Source organism: Orbilia oligospora (genome assembly GCF_000225545.1).
Source record: "Orbilia oligospora ATCC 24927 unplaced genomic scaffold scaffold00054, whole genome shotgun sequence".
Taxonomy (NCBI): domain Eukaryota; kingdom Fungi; phylum Ascomycota; class Orbiliomycetes; order Orbiliales; family Orbiliaceae; genus Orbilia; species Orbilia oligospora.
The window spans coordinates 2,269,834-2,282,024 of record NW_011645611.1 but is presented as its reverse complement, the minus strand read 5'-3'; the positions used below and the strand labels follow the sequence as shown (position 1 = coordinate 2,282,024).

General features: G+C 45.8%; 5 protein-coding genes across 5 annotated transcripts; 2 read left to right on the top strand and 3 right to left on the bottom strand.

Moving 5' to 3' along the window:
• Nucleotides 1-149: 149 nt before the first annotated feature.
• AOL_s00054g694 (uncharacterized protein) lies at nucleotides 150-904 on the top strand (the record flags this gene model as incomplete). Its single annotated transcript, XM_011122010.1, has 2 exons — nucleotides 150-327; nucleotides 426-904. The coding sequence occupies 2 exons, from the start codon at nucleotides 150-152 to the stop codon at nucleotides 902-904; spliced, it is 657 nt and encodes a 218-aa protein (XP_011120312.1).
• An 835-nt stretch (nucleotides 905-1,739) lies between these two features.
• AOL_s00054g693 (uncharacterized protein) lies at nucleotides 1,740-4,547 on the bottom strand (the record flags this gene model as incomplete). The annotated part of the gene is made up of 2 exons (XM_011122009.1): nucleotides 1,740-3,883; nucleotides 4,067-4,547. 2 exons carry the CDS (start codon nucleotides 4,545-4,547, stop codon nucleotides 1,740-1,742), a joined length of 2,625 nt encoding a protein of 874 aa, XP_011120311.1.
• A 1,343-nt stretch (nucleotides 4,548-5,890) lies between these two features.
• On the top strand, nucleotides 5,891-6,957 carry AOL_s00054g692 (uncharacterized protein; the record flags this gene model as incomplete). The annotated part of the gene is made up of 5 exons (XM_011122008.1): nucleotides 5,891-5,941; nucleotides 6,043-6,100; nucleotides 6,174-6,185; nucleotides 6,251-6,636; nucleotides 6,778-6,957. 5 exons carry the CDS (start codon nucleotides 5,891-5,893, stop codon nucleotides 6,955-6,957), a joined length of 687 nt encoding a protein of 228 aa, XP_011120310.1.
• Nucleotides 6,958-7,207: 250 nt separating this feature from the next.
• Nucleotides 7,208-10,555, bottom strand: AOL_s00054g691 (uncharacterized protein; the record flags this gene model as incomplete). The annotated part of the gene is made up of 2 exons (XM_011122007.1): nucleotides 7,208-8,518; nucleotides 8,579-10,555. The coding sequence occupies 2 exons, from the start codon at nucleotides 10,553-10,555 to the stop codon at nucleotides 7,208-7,210; spliced, it is 3,288 nt and encodes a 1,095-aa protein (XP_011120309.1).
• A 430-nt stretch (nucleotides 10,556-10,985) lies between these two features.
• AOL_s00054g690 (uncharacterized protein) lies at nucleotides 10,986-12,010 on the bottom strand (the record flags this gene model as incomplete). Its single annotated transcript, XM_011122006.1, has 2 exons — nucleotides 10,986-11,591; nucleotides 11,747-12,010. 2 exons carry the CDS (start codon nucleotides 12,008-12,010, stop codon nucleotides 10,986-10,988), a joined length of 870 nt encoding a protein of 289 aa, XP_011120308.1.
• Nucleotides 12,011-12,191: the final 181 nt, after the last annotated feature.

The window sequence follows — 12,191 nt, the reverse complement described above, 5'->3', positions numbered from 1 at the left end:
AACTCCGAAGGATATAAAACCCCTCCTCCTCTCTTCTTCCCCTCTTCCATTTACAATTGTATCATATCAATTAAATAAATCATCTATTTTAATAAATATACCCATCTACCTACCTATAAGTACTTAAGTACCTATCTATACTACGCAAAATGGTAACCACAGAAATCTGCGTCTTCACCCTCCTCGACACAATCACCCTCCCAGACCTCCTCGACCCCTCCTCGGTCCATAAATCCTCAATCGCAACCGTTCTTTCCCAACCGGGCTGTCAATCCTTCCACTGGGGCGTAGGAATCCAAGATCCTCTAAAGTTATTCTGGTTTATCGGTAAACAACCCCTTCCTTCAACTTATCTCCAATAACTTAACATACGATATAATATATATATATATATACTAACAACCTACTGTTAACATAAAAAAAAGAATGGGACTCCCTCTCCTCCCACCAACTCTTCCAATCCCAACCTTCATACCCCTCCTTCGCCTCAACCCTCATAACCACCCTCACAAACCCCTCATCCGAATCTCCAATCTCAGTTTTACACTATAACCTCCCAACCCCTCTCTCCACCTTCCCAAAAAAGCCATACCTAGAATACTTCTCCCTCCCCACCCTCCCATCCTCAAACTCCAGTATATCATCTACATTCGAAACCCTTCAAGTCGCTTTATCAACCTACGACCCAGAGGAAGAAGGAGGGAAATCTATCCCTTCAACATACGCATTCTCAATCGATGAAGGTCATGAGAATCTGCTTGTATCGTTGATCGGATGGAAGGATAAAGATCAACATGCTGCCTTTTTGAAAACAGACGCGTTTGCGAAGGCGGAACCGGAGATGAGACAGGTTGCTGCGGGTCCTCCAACGGCTCTTCATGTGGATTTGCAGGAGTGGGAGTAGACGCCCATACACGTATATACTTTGTTATATAATATAAATACTAAATAGGTACATATGTACTTACTTAAGTACTTAGACACTTAGGTATATATAACCATATAGGTTAATTATTAGTCTATGTATTACAGTTTATCGGTCTAGACACGTGCACTCAAATAGATAAAATTGCAAATATGAAGAATGGTAGAAATTACTAATCTTTAGAATAAGTTAATACTACTATACTACTACAAGACGTTAAAGTGAAATTAGACAGATATCATAAAGAATCGAAAGAGAAAAAAAGAATATAAGTAAAACAGGAAGACGCCACCCAGAATCGATCATCCTCTTACGAAATTTCAGAATTCCACCGAAGAACCACAAAACGGGATGGACAAGAGCGGGGTATGTCGTTCATTATAAACAAAAAAAAAGAAAGAAAGAAAGAAAGGAAGAAAAAAAGAAAGAAAACAGAACACCTCCAAAACGCCCTTGAGGGCCGCGTATTTCTTTGTCTATAAAAAGTTCCATGTCATAGGTACTTGCTTGCTTTCTTGACTTTGACGTTGACTTCACTTGCATGCTTTGCTAAAATAAGAGAAAACAGAAACAATAAGAAGAAAAGAGAAAAAGAGGAAATGGAACTGATTGCAGGTATGAGTAGCGCCTTTTTCTTACTTTCTTTTGTCATAAACCTTCCAATATGCAATGCAATGCAATGTATGCTAGACATTAACCCCAAGCAATTGCAGCCACAAAGAGAGAGAAAGAATAAAATAATGCCGATTAAAAATAAAGTAAAAAGGTAAACAAAGTGGATAAAGAATCAAAACCCATCAAATCGACTCTTCGCCTAGAAGAATCGACTGGCTTCAACAATATCCGGATCGTTCGCCGCGAAATCCCACCCGACAATCCTCATATCCTGGCTGCAGCACCAAACAAACCTCGCATCGAACTGCAACTTGAAAACCTTGTTCTGGTTCTGCGCAGCCGGGGCTGTCAGGCCGTGGTTCTGTGGGTTCCAAGGTTGAGGCAAGAGCTGATGAACGTTCGGAGGAGGGATCGGGGCGATATTAAACTGCGGTGGCAAAGGATGTAATGGCCCAGCTGTTGCCAGGGCTGGCACTGTTGCCGGGACGTTACTCTGGGCTCCAACGTTGGCGAATGCATTTTGGGCAGCATTCAATGCCGGGTTATCATGGTTCGGTGGGGCCACGGGTACGTTCTGTGGCGCAACAGGAGGTGCGGGTTGGTGGTGCATGGCTGCCGCGGCTGCCTGCTGGGCCAATGCGTGTCCATGAGGCCTAACGGGTGACACTTCATGAACGTGTCGTAAAATACCAGTAGTCCTCCACCGCACACCGTCCCTCAACGAACCAAAGATCCCCGGATTTTCTCCATCGTCCAAATCACCATTCTCATCCTCTCTTCTCCAGATTCGAATCGTTTCGTCATATCCACCGCTGACGATCCTCGCATTCCTGGGTCCACCGGCTTGAACCGTTCTCACCAAGCCGGTATGCCCTTCCAATCTGGCAATCTCAGCTCCAGAATCCTTGTCCCAAACCCTGATAGTCTTATCCGAGGATCCGGAGACAATCTTGACGCCATCGTATTGGATACAAGCAATTCCCTTGTGATGGCCAACATATGTCTTCTCGCAGTTCCCGGATTTCAGTCCCCACAGTTTGATCATCCTATCTCCGGAAGCCGACACGACCTCTTCACCATTCAACTGAATCGCATTAACGGCGGCATTATGGCCGACAAGGGTATGAAGCAACGTCAGAGCCGGTAAGTCCTTGGTGGGCCGTGAGTGGCCGGCAAGTTGAATATAGTGTGGTAACTGAGAGGGCTCAATCAACCTATTGTTGCCCAACTGGATCTGTCGCACGGCACAATCGAACCCCGGAGATCCATACTGGAGCTCGTCCCTCGACCACACCTTGACGTATTTATCCTTTGAGCACGTGACAACGTACTTCCTGTTGAATCGTAAATTCAAAACGGATTCGGTGTGAGCCTTGGTGATAGTTTTCAGTCGCTCTCCCGTCGAGAACCTCCAAACGATAACATTTGTGTCGGAGGATCCGCTGAAAATCACGTCCTCTTGCGGCGAATCATCAAACTGCAAGCAGAGAACGGATCCTTCGTGACCGGTCAAAGATTTAACCAGCCGTCGTGTATGGATGTTCCATATTTTGATGGACCGGTCGCGTGAACCCGAAAGGAGGTATTTGGCGGAATGCTGGATGGTGTAGATGCACTCGCTATGCCCTTCGTGGGCATATGCCGGATCAGGCATCTGAAACGAGACATATCTGTTGGTCCGCCAATTTTCCTCCAGTTTTTTGCGGTTTCGGAAAACAAAGGCCCAGTTGAGCCTAGGATGGGTTAAACCGTATGTTGTTATGGACGTGATGTTCGCAGGGTCGCAGGAAGAAGAAGCGACGAGAACGGCCGGATTGGGATGCTGCTGAGGTGGCAAGGGCGCAGGGTAGAGATCTTCCTCGTCAGGGGTGTTTGTTTGGAAAGATGTCGGAGGTGTAGGTTGTTGGTTCGTGGAGAAACTGGACGTTGGAGACCGTGCCTCGCTTCCTTGGGTTGCAGCTGTCGATAGGTTGTCGGTGGATGAGGATGATCCATTGATGCCGTATCTCTGTCTCACAAAGTTTTCGGCATCCTGTTGAAGCTTTCTTTTCCCTTCACCTCTCATTTCACGTTCGAACTCGTAGGATGCCTCGTCGTTTAGGGACCAACCTTCGGCCCTGTAAAGACCCTTCCAGAGCCGAGGTTCCATGGCGAATTTCCGCCATGTTTTCGACGCGAGAGAAGCATTCAAGAGAGACCTGGGAGGTAGGTAGGATAGGATTTGTAGGGATAACTCTGAAGGGAGAAGGGCGACAAAGTCGAGATGGAGGACGGGGATTAGTCGTTCCACGATGGATGCGATAGCCGACGTGGGCAGGGAGCGGACGAGTTTATATGCAACTTCTGTAGATTATCAATAATAATAATAATATTTTATTAGCTACCATCATCATAAAATTATCCCCACAAGGCTCGACAAAATGGACCAACAAGGCTTTCTCAGTGTATTTATTTATTTATTTATTTATTTATTTTTTAAAAAAAATATATATAAAAAAGGAAGAAAGGAAGAAGGAAAAAACATACCAGTTCGAACGTCGTCAGCAAGTTCCAACATCCAGTCGGGAATTTTGACGTCTGCAACCCCCGAAGAAGAAGAACTAGCAGGGTATTTTGAGGTTCGTGAAGAGTCGTTGATGATGATGGGCTGGGGTTCTTCTACACCCTCGCCGTAACCTTCGTCTAATTTGAAGGAGTGGGTCTTGCGTAACAGAGGAGAGCCGGGTCTCTTTAGAGATGTCGAAGTTGCTGAAGCAGAAGAAGATGAAGATGAAGATGAAGAGGGAGGAGGAGGATGATGGTGGTGATTGTGAAGATGAAGAGGAAGAGTAGTAGACCCGGATCTTGCAAGAGCAGAGAGAGGAATCGCGTGTGAAGAAGAAGAAGACGAAGGAGGGAAGATGGGAGTAGGAAGAGAGGAGAAGGCTGGGGTTGGTGGCGAGGTGAATTCTGGGAGATGATAGTCGATGGAGGAATCGTGATGAGGGTTGTCTGCGTGTGATGACATGAAGGGCCAGCAGAGCGAAATGGAAAAAAAAGAAGAAGAAAAGAAAAAAAAGAAGAAGAAGGAGAAGAAGAAGAAGAAAGAATATCTAGATATATACTTCAGTAAGAAGTACTCAATAAAGTAAAGTCAAGATGCAAAGCAAAGGAAAATAGGGATGGATTAGGTAGAATGTGTAAGTAGTAAGTACAGGTAGTTGTGGTGGAGTGGAGTTTGGATGCAGCAGAACGGTGCAGCGTTAAGGTTGGGATTTTAGTGCGGTGGATGCAGCCAGGAAAATGGTGGAAGGTCCGTGTGCAGAAAACAAAAGAAGTTCGAAGGCGACTCGAGGCAAAACAGCACGGCTATATACTTTTACTTTTTTTACTTTTGATTACAGATTCACAGCTATGAAATATTCAGAGACAGTCTCAGAGACAGTAAGTAAATAAGAATCAATCGATTCAAAGATTGATTGATCAATGATTCACAACAACATGAGAGATATCTGTCAGTCTGTGCTGTCCTAACGAGCAATTGCGTGCAGTGCAGTGCAGTACAGTGCCGTGCAGTGCAGCGTGCATTAAATCAATTATCCATTCACCTCCACCAGTACAGTAGTTACAGTAACTACTTGCGATATGATATATGTATGTGTGTATGGTATCGTTGTTTCATCCTGATATAACATTTTATTTCAACAGTGGATCCCTCCTCCAATTCCCACGAGGAGACCTAGCCGGTTTAGTTCGTGACTAGTGGAGATGGCTGACAAGGTAGCTCCAGCTGCAACCAGAAAAGCATCCCGGTTGGAAGTTTTCCTGTCCAGTACATTAGTCAGTCCGGTCCAACCAACAGACTAACTCTAATCTAATTAATAGGTTACCCGGCTGTAAACGAGTAGGAAATGAATGCATGGCTTGCGGCTCGGCTTCCATCCATGGTCATGGCTGGTACATGCTGTGTAGTACTACGTACTTTGGGGACATCCGAGGTTCCCCGTTCAGGCCGTTCAGGGTATGGTACGTATGTATGTGTGTAGACAGCTTCTTTCTTCCCAGCCACGAGGATATATTTTCCTATACTTGTAATTGCATTAATTGTGATGAGTAGTATATACACAACTTGGCCGATTGACTCCTGAATAATTAGAATACATACCCATAGTTATAGTTAAAGTCGTAGTTAAATGAAGTGAAGTTAAGTGAAGTGAAGTCAAGTGAAGTGAAATGGAAGAAGAAACATCACATGTTCGGGCAAACGGCTGTCTGTCAACCAATAGGTAATATGATCCGCGTTATAACACTCGAACAACACCACTTTCACTAAACATTCACTTCACATTCATCCGATATCATATAATAACAATGTCTCTCGACGATAAATTCAAGGCTCTGGCTGCCTATACCGCCTGCGATGTTAGTTTACCTTTCTGTCCATCCATCCATCTATCAATTGATCGAATTTATTATGTATAATATGAAGAAATCGTGGTTCTGATAATATTTAAAATACAAAGATCTCGGATGCCCTCCTCAAACTAAAAGTCCCCGGTGCCGGCTTCCTCGCCGATATCTGTAAGTCCCTCTTGTCTCAATTATACTTCCTTCCTTATTTAAGTACTTATGCCTAATATACTTAAGTACTTAGGTGAGGAAGTAGGTAGGTATTCGTTAGTAATAAGCATGCTAACGAATATACAAAATATCTATATAATATATAAACAGCCCTCCACACCCCCTCCAAACCCCTCCAAACCCCCATCATCTCCCCCGCCCACACAGTCCTCTTCGTCCCCAAATCCTCACCAACTCCTTCTCTCCTCCCTCCTTCCTCTCACTTCGCCGACCTGACCCCTCCTTCCACAATAACTCTGATCTCCCAACCTCCAAACCAAAGAAACGCCGTCCTGGGCGGTCTGGTAGCCGCTCGTATCCAAAAACTTGGTAGTCTGGCGATCATAGTCGACGGCAGGATTAGAGATATTACCGAATTGAAGAATCTGGGAGTGGATGTTTGGGCTAAGGGGACTAGTACTGTTGGTGCTGGGGGGGAGTCGAAGTGTGTGGCTGTTGGGGTTGAGATTGAGGTTGAAGGGGTTAAGGTTGTTCCTGTGAGTATTCTTTCTACCTTCTTCATATTTAATATCTATTCCTACTGTATTATGCATGTTATACTGTTTGAATACTTTGGTTATTCAAATTGGGATTTAATTAATCGATATGTTCAAAATAAAAAATTTTAAAAAATATAGGGAGATATTATATTTGCCGACCCGGTAAACGGCGTCGTATCGATTCCTCAGGATAAACTGGATGCTGTCCTCGAGTTACTTCCAAAGATCACAGGTGCCGATGATAAAGTCCGAATCGACGTTCTCCAAAACAACAGTGGTCTGCAGGAAGCATTCAAAAAGCACCGCAGTAGCTTGTGATTCCCTATTAATATTTTTATGATATCACTAAATGTTTAGAAATGTTAAGGTATGTATGTAGTTATCAAACGAGGAATGTTATTCATGCCTGGCAATGCATGCAAAATGCTGGGGTATCATTTTTTGTTATCTTATCAAAACATCTCTCTATCGACTCTATCGTACATTCCTTAGGTACTACTATATATAACCTCAAATAATATGCAGGATTGTATATCATATTAATATTAATATTAATATTAATTATGACCTACCGATGCCCCGCCTCCACCCTCTGCACAACCTTCTCCAAACTGATCGGTTCAAAAACCTCCTTCTTCTTCCTATCCTGCGCCCAAACAACATCCTGACTGAAATAACAAAGCACCCCGCCACTCCCACTCGGACTATCCGTAATCCTAAACAACGGGAACCCGGTCCCCTCATGCGCTTTCCTCAAAGGCATTAATAATAACCCTTGTTCAGCACACCATTCCTCCATATACTCTCTAAACGTCGTTTCCGTCTGTACTCCTCCTCCTCCACCACCACCACTACCACCCTTCCCAGACTTCCCCTTTTTCTTCTCTTCCACCGATGGCGGTTGCGGTTTAATAGGCTTCGCAGCACCACTTTCTGGCGGAACAATAGTCACCCCTTCAACTCCATCCATAACATCAACCGCCTGTCCCATCATATCAACCGCCTTCTTAAACTCCCTCCTAACAAGTACATACTCTCTAACCTCCTCAGGAAACTGTGCTTGCCACCATTTATACCACTCCCCGACTTCTTCCAAATCAACCCCTTCCATCGTCAACCACGTATATAACGTCTGCATCCACTTTGGGAAAAACTCCGCCTCGAGTAATTGTGCAAATGTGGATTGTCGGAAGAACCCATGCCATGCCATTACTGCTTCTAATGGTGCTATATCTTGATCCGCCGGGTTGACTTCAAATTTTCGTCGTAGTAAATCGGCTAGTCGTGGTAGGAGGTGGGAGATTAACATCTTTTCCAATTCTCCGGGTCCGAAGACTTCTCTCCAGGCTTCTAGGCCGTCTATGACTCCCTTATAGAGATCCCATTTATCCAGAACACCCTTGAATTTCCTCTTAACCTCTCTCACTAGATCATCCATATGTGACGATAGATGTGGTAACCACGGGAAAACCCACACATGCGGTGGAGGTGCTGTTTTCCTTCTTGATGAGACCCGTGGGTTCCATTCTGTAACCGCAGCTTTGACTTTCGGCAGGACCAGCTGGTTCAAAATGTTGTCACTAACAAATGGTGGTAACACACCGGCCCAGGTTTCAAGAATTGTGAGAACGGGCGTGGGATCGTGAACGTTCCAGTGGTTGTTAATGGTACTGCGGATCTTGGGTAGCCAGATGCTATACATCATGCTTTCGTAATATGTTGACATTTTACCCGATTTTTCAGCGTATCCCGTTGTGACGAGGGAGGCCTCCATGTCTTCGAGGGTGCGGACGTTGAAAATGGGGCGAAGTTTGCGGATGTAATCTAGGAGGTAGACAGGGTCGGTGAGAGGATCCCAGATTGCTAAGGCGGATTTGAACTATGTAAATGTTAGTATAAAGGAGATATTTAAGTTAAGCTGTGAATTAAGAATTCTTACCAAAGGATGGAATGCAGCGATAGCGACTTCTGAGAGATCGTACAGTTCCACTTCGTTCTTGTATTTGAACTGCATCGCCTCAAGCTCAGACGCCAAAGCCGCGATTTTGTCTTCAAACTCATTCCGACTGTCCGCAACGGATACATCGATAGCAAGCTTCTCAGCTCCATCCACGATCCCTTGTAAAGCTTTCACAGTCTCCGCCTGCTCGTCCATATCCTCCGTCATCTGTTTCTCCTCCAATTGCAAAAACTTCTTCCTTTCCTGCAATCTCTTCCACTCTCTGGCGAAATCCTCGAGTTCCTTCCTTGCTAGTTTCGCAATCTTTACATTCTCATTCTCCACCTCGGACAGTCCTCCCGCCATAATTCCAGGACTACCAACATCAACCCCCTTCCCGGTCAAATCGATCAAATTCTTCAAAGCAGATGGAACTTCCACGCCTTCCAACTCCTTCGCCATCTCTTCTGCGGTCTTAAATTGAGGCCGCCTCCTAGCCGGCGTGCTAGCGCCGCTACCCTCTTTACTACTAAGCCCAGCCAGTCCCTTCTTCTTCTTCTTCCTCCTCTTCCTCTCCTTCTCACTATCACTATCGCTCGGCACCTCTCCTCTCAAAATCTTCGCCCGTCTCTCCTCCTTCTTTGCTTGTTCGGTCTTCTCCTTGACAGCACCCAAACCAATTCTCGTAGGTCTTAATTGCGTATCCACAGGCGCCAATCTTCCTTCTCCAGTTTTTCCCAAACCCTGGCCTGGTTGATACCCCATCTTTGCCATCATCTTCGCAGCGAAGGAATCTTGATTGATCACTGGTGCATCACCCTTTTGTTTCTTCCCCCTCATCCCTCGGACGTCGGTAAACGATGGTCTGGCCTTTTGTTTTTCGACTACCGCCTCTTCCTCTTCTTCCTGTTCACCACCATTTGGAGGTGCAAACATCATTGCTTCCTTTTGTATCGATGAAACGAATCCCTGACCGAGGGGGTTAATCATAGAGGCCTTTACTTCCTCCTCCTCCTCTTCTCCCCGCCCATCATAATAATCTTCATCCATCTTCTCCTCTTCTCCAGCTAAATCTGTAGAATCAATAACCCCGGCCTTCCTAAATCCCAACCCGACTCCTCCACCACCACCACTTCCGCTTCCAAGCCCCGCTCGTCTGAACAAAGGTTTTTGAACTTCAGGAGCAGGTGATTGTTCCATACTACTGGTCCCAGCGGATTGAAACCCCAACCCACGATGACCGTCCAAAGAACCCGGTGTAGCAGTTCCAGATGTAAAACCTTTTAGATTGCTACCACCACCGCCCAAGGCTCTTGGAGCGAACAGACGGGGTTTTAATGAGATTCGGGGTTTATCGTCTGCACTTTCATCAAGTGACATTTCGTCTGCTGTAGCTGGGGTGACGGCGGAGAATGCGGTTCGCAGGGCGTTTCCGAGACCGATTGTTGGTCGTGATTCCTCTTCTTCATCTTCATCTTCGGAGTATCCTTCGTTTCCTCTTCGAGTTCCTATATCGCGAAGACCGGCTGTAGCTTCCACAGCGAATGGATCTTGCTTGAGCCCTTCATCTCCATCTTCATCTTCCTCCTCTTCATCGTCATCGTCGTCGTCATCATCATCATCATCATCATCACCATACTCATCATCTTTCCCCTTCCCTTCCCCCTTCTTAACAAAACTCATCCCCCCTTCCCTCAAATTCCTAAACCCGACTTTTCCCCTCTTCCCTCTAGAATAATCTCTAAAGTTATCATCGTCGTCATCGCTATCGCTACCGAAGACTCCCAGAGCGGCAGCTTCTTTCGCGTCCTGTTTAGAACGTTTTTGACGTTTGCGACGGTGGGATGATGTATCGAATTCGTTGTTGGTTATGGTAGTATTATCATCGTTTGGGAGGTCGGCATCGGAGTCGGTGTTTGCTTGGGAGGAGTCGGAGTCGTAGGCGACTTGCATGGAGAGTTTGGAACGTTTCATCATTTGGGGAGTGGTCTGATGATGACGATGGTGGTGGTGAGGGCGTGGAGAAGGAAGGGAAGGGAAGGGAAGGGAAGGGAAGGGAAGGTTGTGACGCGAAAATGTTCAAGGTGTGGATGTATGACAGATGGTTTGGATGCCAAGAGGATAGCTCGCAGAGCCTCATTACACAAGCTCCTTAAGTTAAGTACTTTATGAAGATACGCTCAAGCTTCATGATCATAACATCAGAGACTACTACTTCCTGAATATCAAGGGAAATTCCCACCACACTCTCTAATCTCTATATCTCTACACTTTCAAGGTATAAGGCCCGACTGATCGACTGCCATAAATAGGTAAATTATAGCAAATATGCTAGAGAAAAAAAGAATAATAACCCATACACACATTAACATACAAAGAAATACACCTTACCCGTCCAAATCAAACCCTAAAACCCTCCCCTAAACTGATCCAAAATCTGCGTACTCAACGGCCTCCTCCCATCTCCATCCCCTTGTTCCTGCCCCTCTCCAACCTGCTGCACCCCGGTCCCCTGTTCCCCTTCCCCTCTAGCCATCCTCCTAAGTTCCCCATACCCACTACCACCATCATTAACCCCCCTCTTCTCAAACAACCAAATCGGCCACCTCCACCTCCCCCAAGGCACAACCTCAGCTCTCCAAGCATACCCAGCAATCCAACCTACAGCAGCACCCACCAAACTCCCTGGGAACTGACTAACAGCCAACTGAGCGGCAACGATATAGACGTAGAATTTATCGGATAGAGTGATGGATGGTTCTGATTCTTCTCTTGCGACTTGGAGGGATGGTGTTGCTTCCGGTGGGGGTGGTGAAGGGGAGATGGGGAGCAAGAGACGGAATTTGTAGGTTGATGGGATTGTGGCGTGGAATTGGGCTAGGATTGCGAAGATTAGAGGGGTCGGACCCGGTGGGAGGTAGTTCATTCGCCAGAGGGTTAGAGGTCGGAAGATTATGGCGAGGAGGAGGGGGGTTATGAGGGATGTGAAGATTAGGTTGTAGGTTATGAAGCTCTGTTGTTATCATCGTCACCATCACAACGTCAGCGTCATCTATATCATAATAGTATACCATCGTCTCCATCACCATCATCACCATCATCATCATAATAACAAACTCCAAAGAATTAGGAAAAAAGAAAGAAGGGAAAGGGTAAAAAACCACATACAGCAAACTTCCTACTCCCCCACAACCTCTCCACGACTCTAAGCGTATAAACCGCCAACGAAGCAAAAAGCACTTCACCGGTATTGGCATACGAAAACTGCCAGATCAGAACTCTCCACCATTGTCCCCATCGCCATAAATGCGGGATTATTTGGATGTGAAAGAGGTATTTGTAGTCGCTGACCGAGATTAAGACGGCGGCTATGACGAGGTAGTAGACGAAGAATTGACTGATGGGTGTGTGTGTGAACCCGGGGACTTGCATTGTCGCATCTTCTCTCTTCCTTTCCTTTTTTTTAGAAGAGATGAGTTAGTGATTGTGAGGTTGAGTGAGGTTAATGAGCGAGGGAGGTAACTTACTCCTGGGGGGTTGTCTATAATTTAGCTTACTCCAGACTTCCTGCGGCTTGCTTAGGGAACTTGGTGGTTATATAACACAGGCGCAT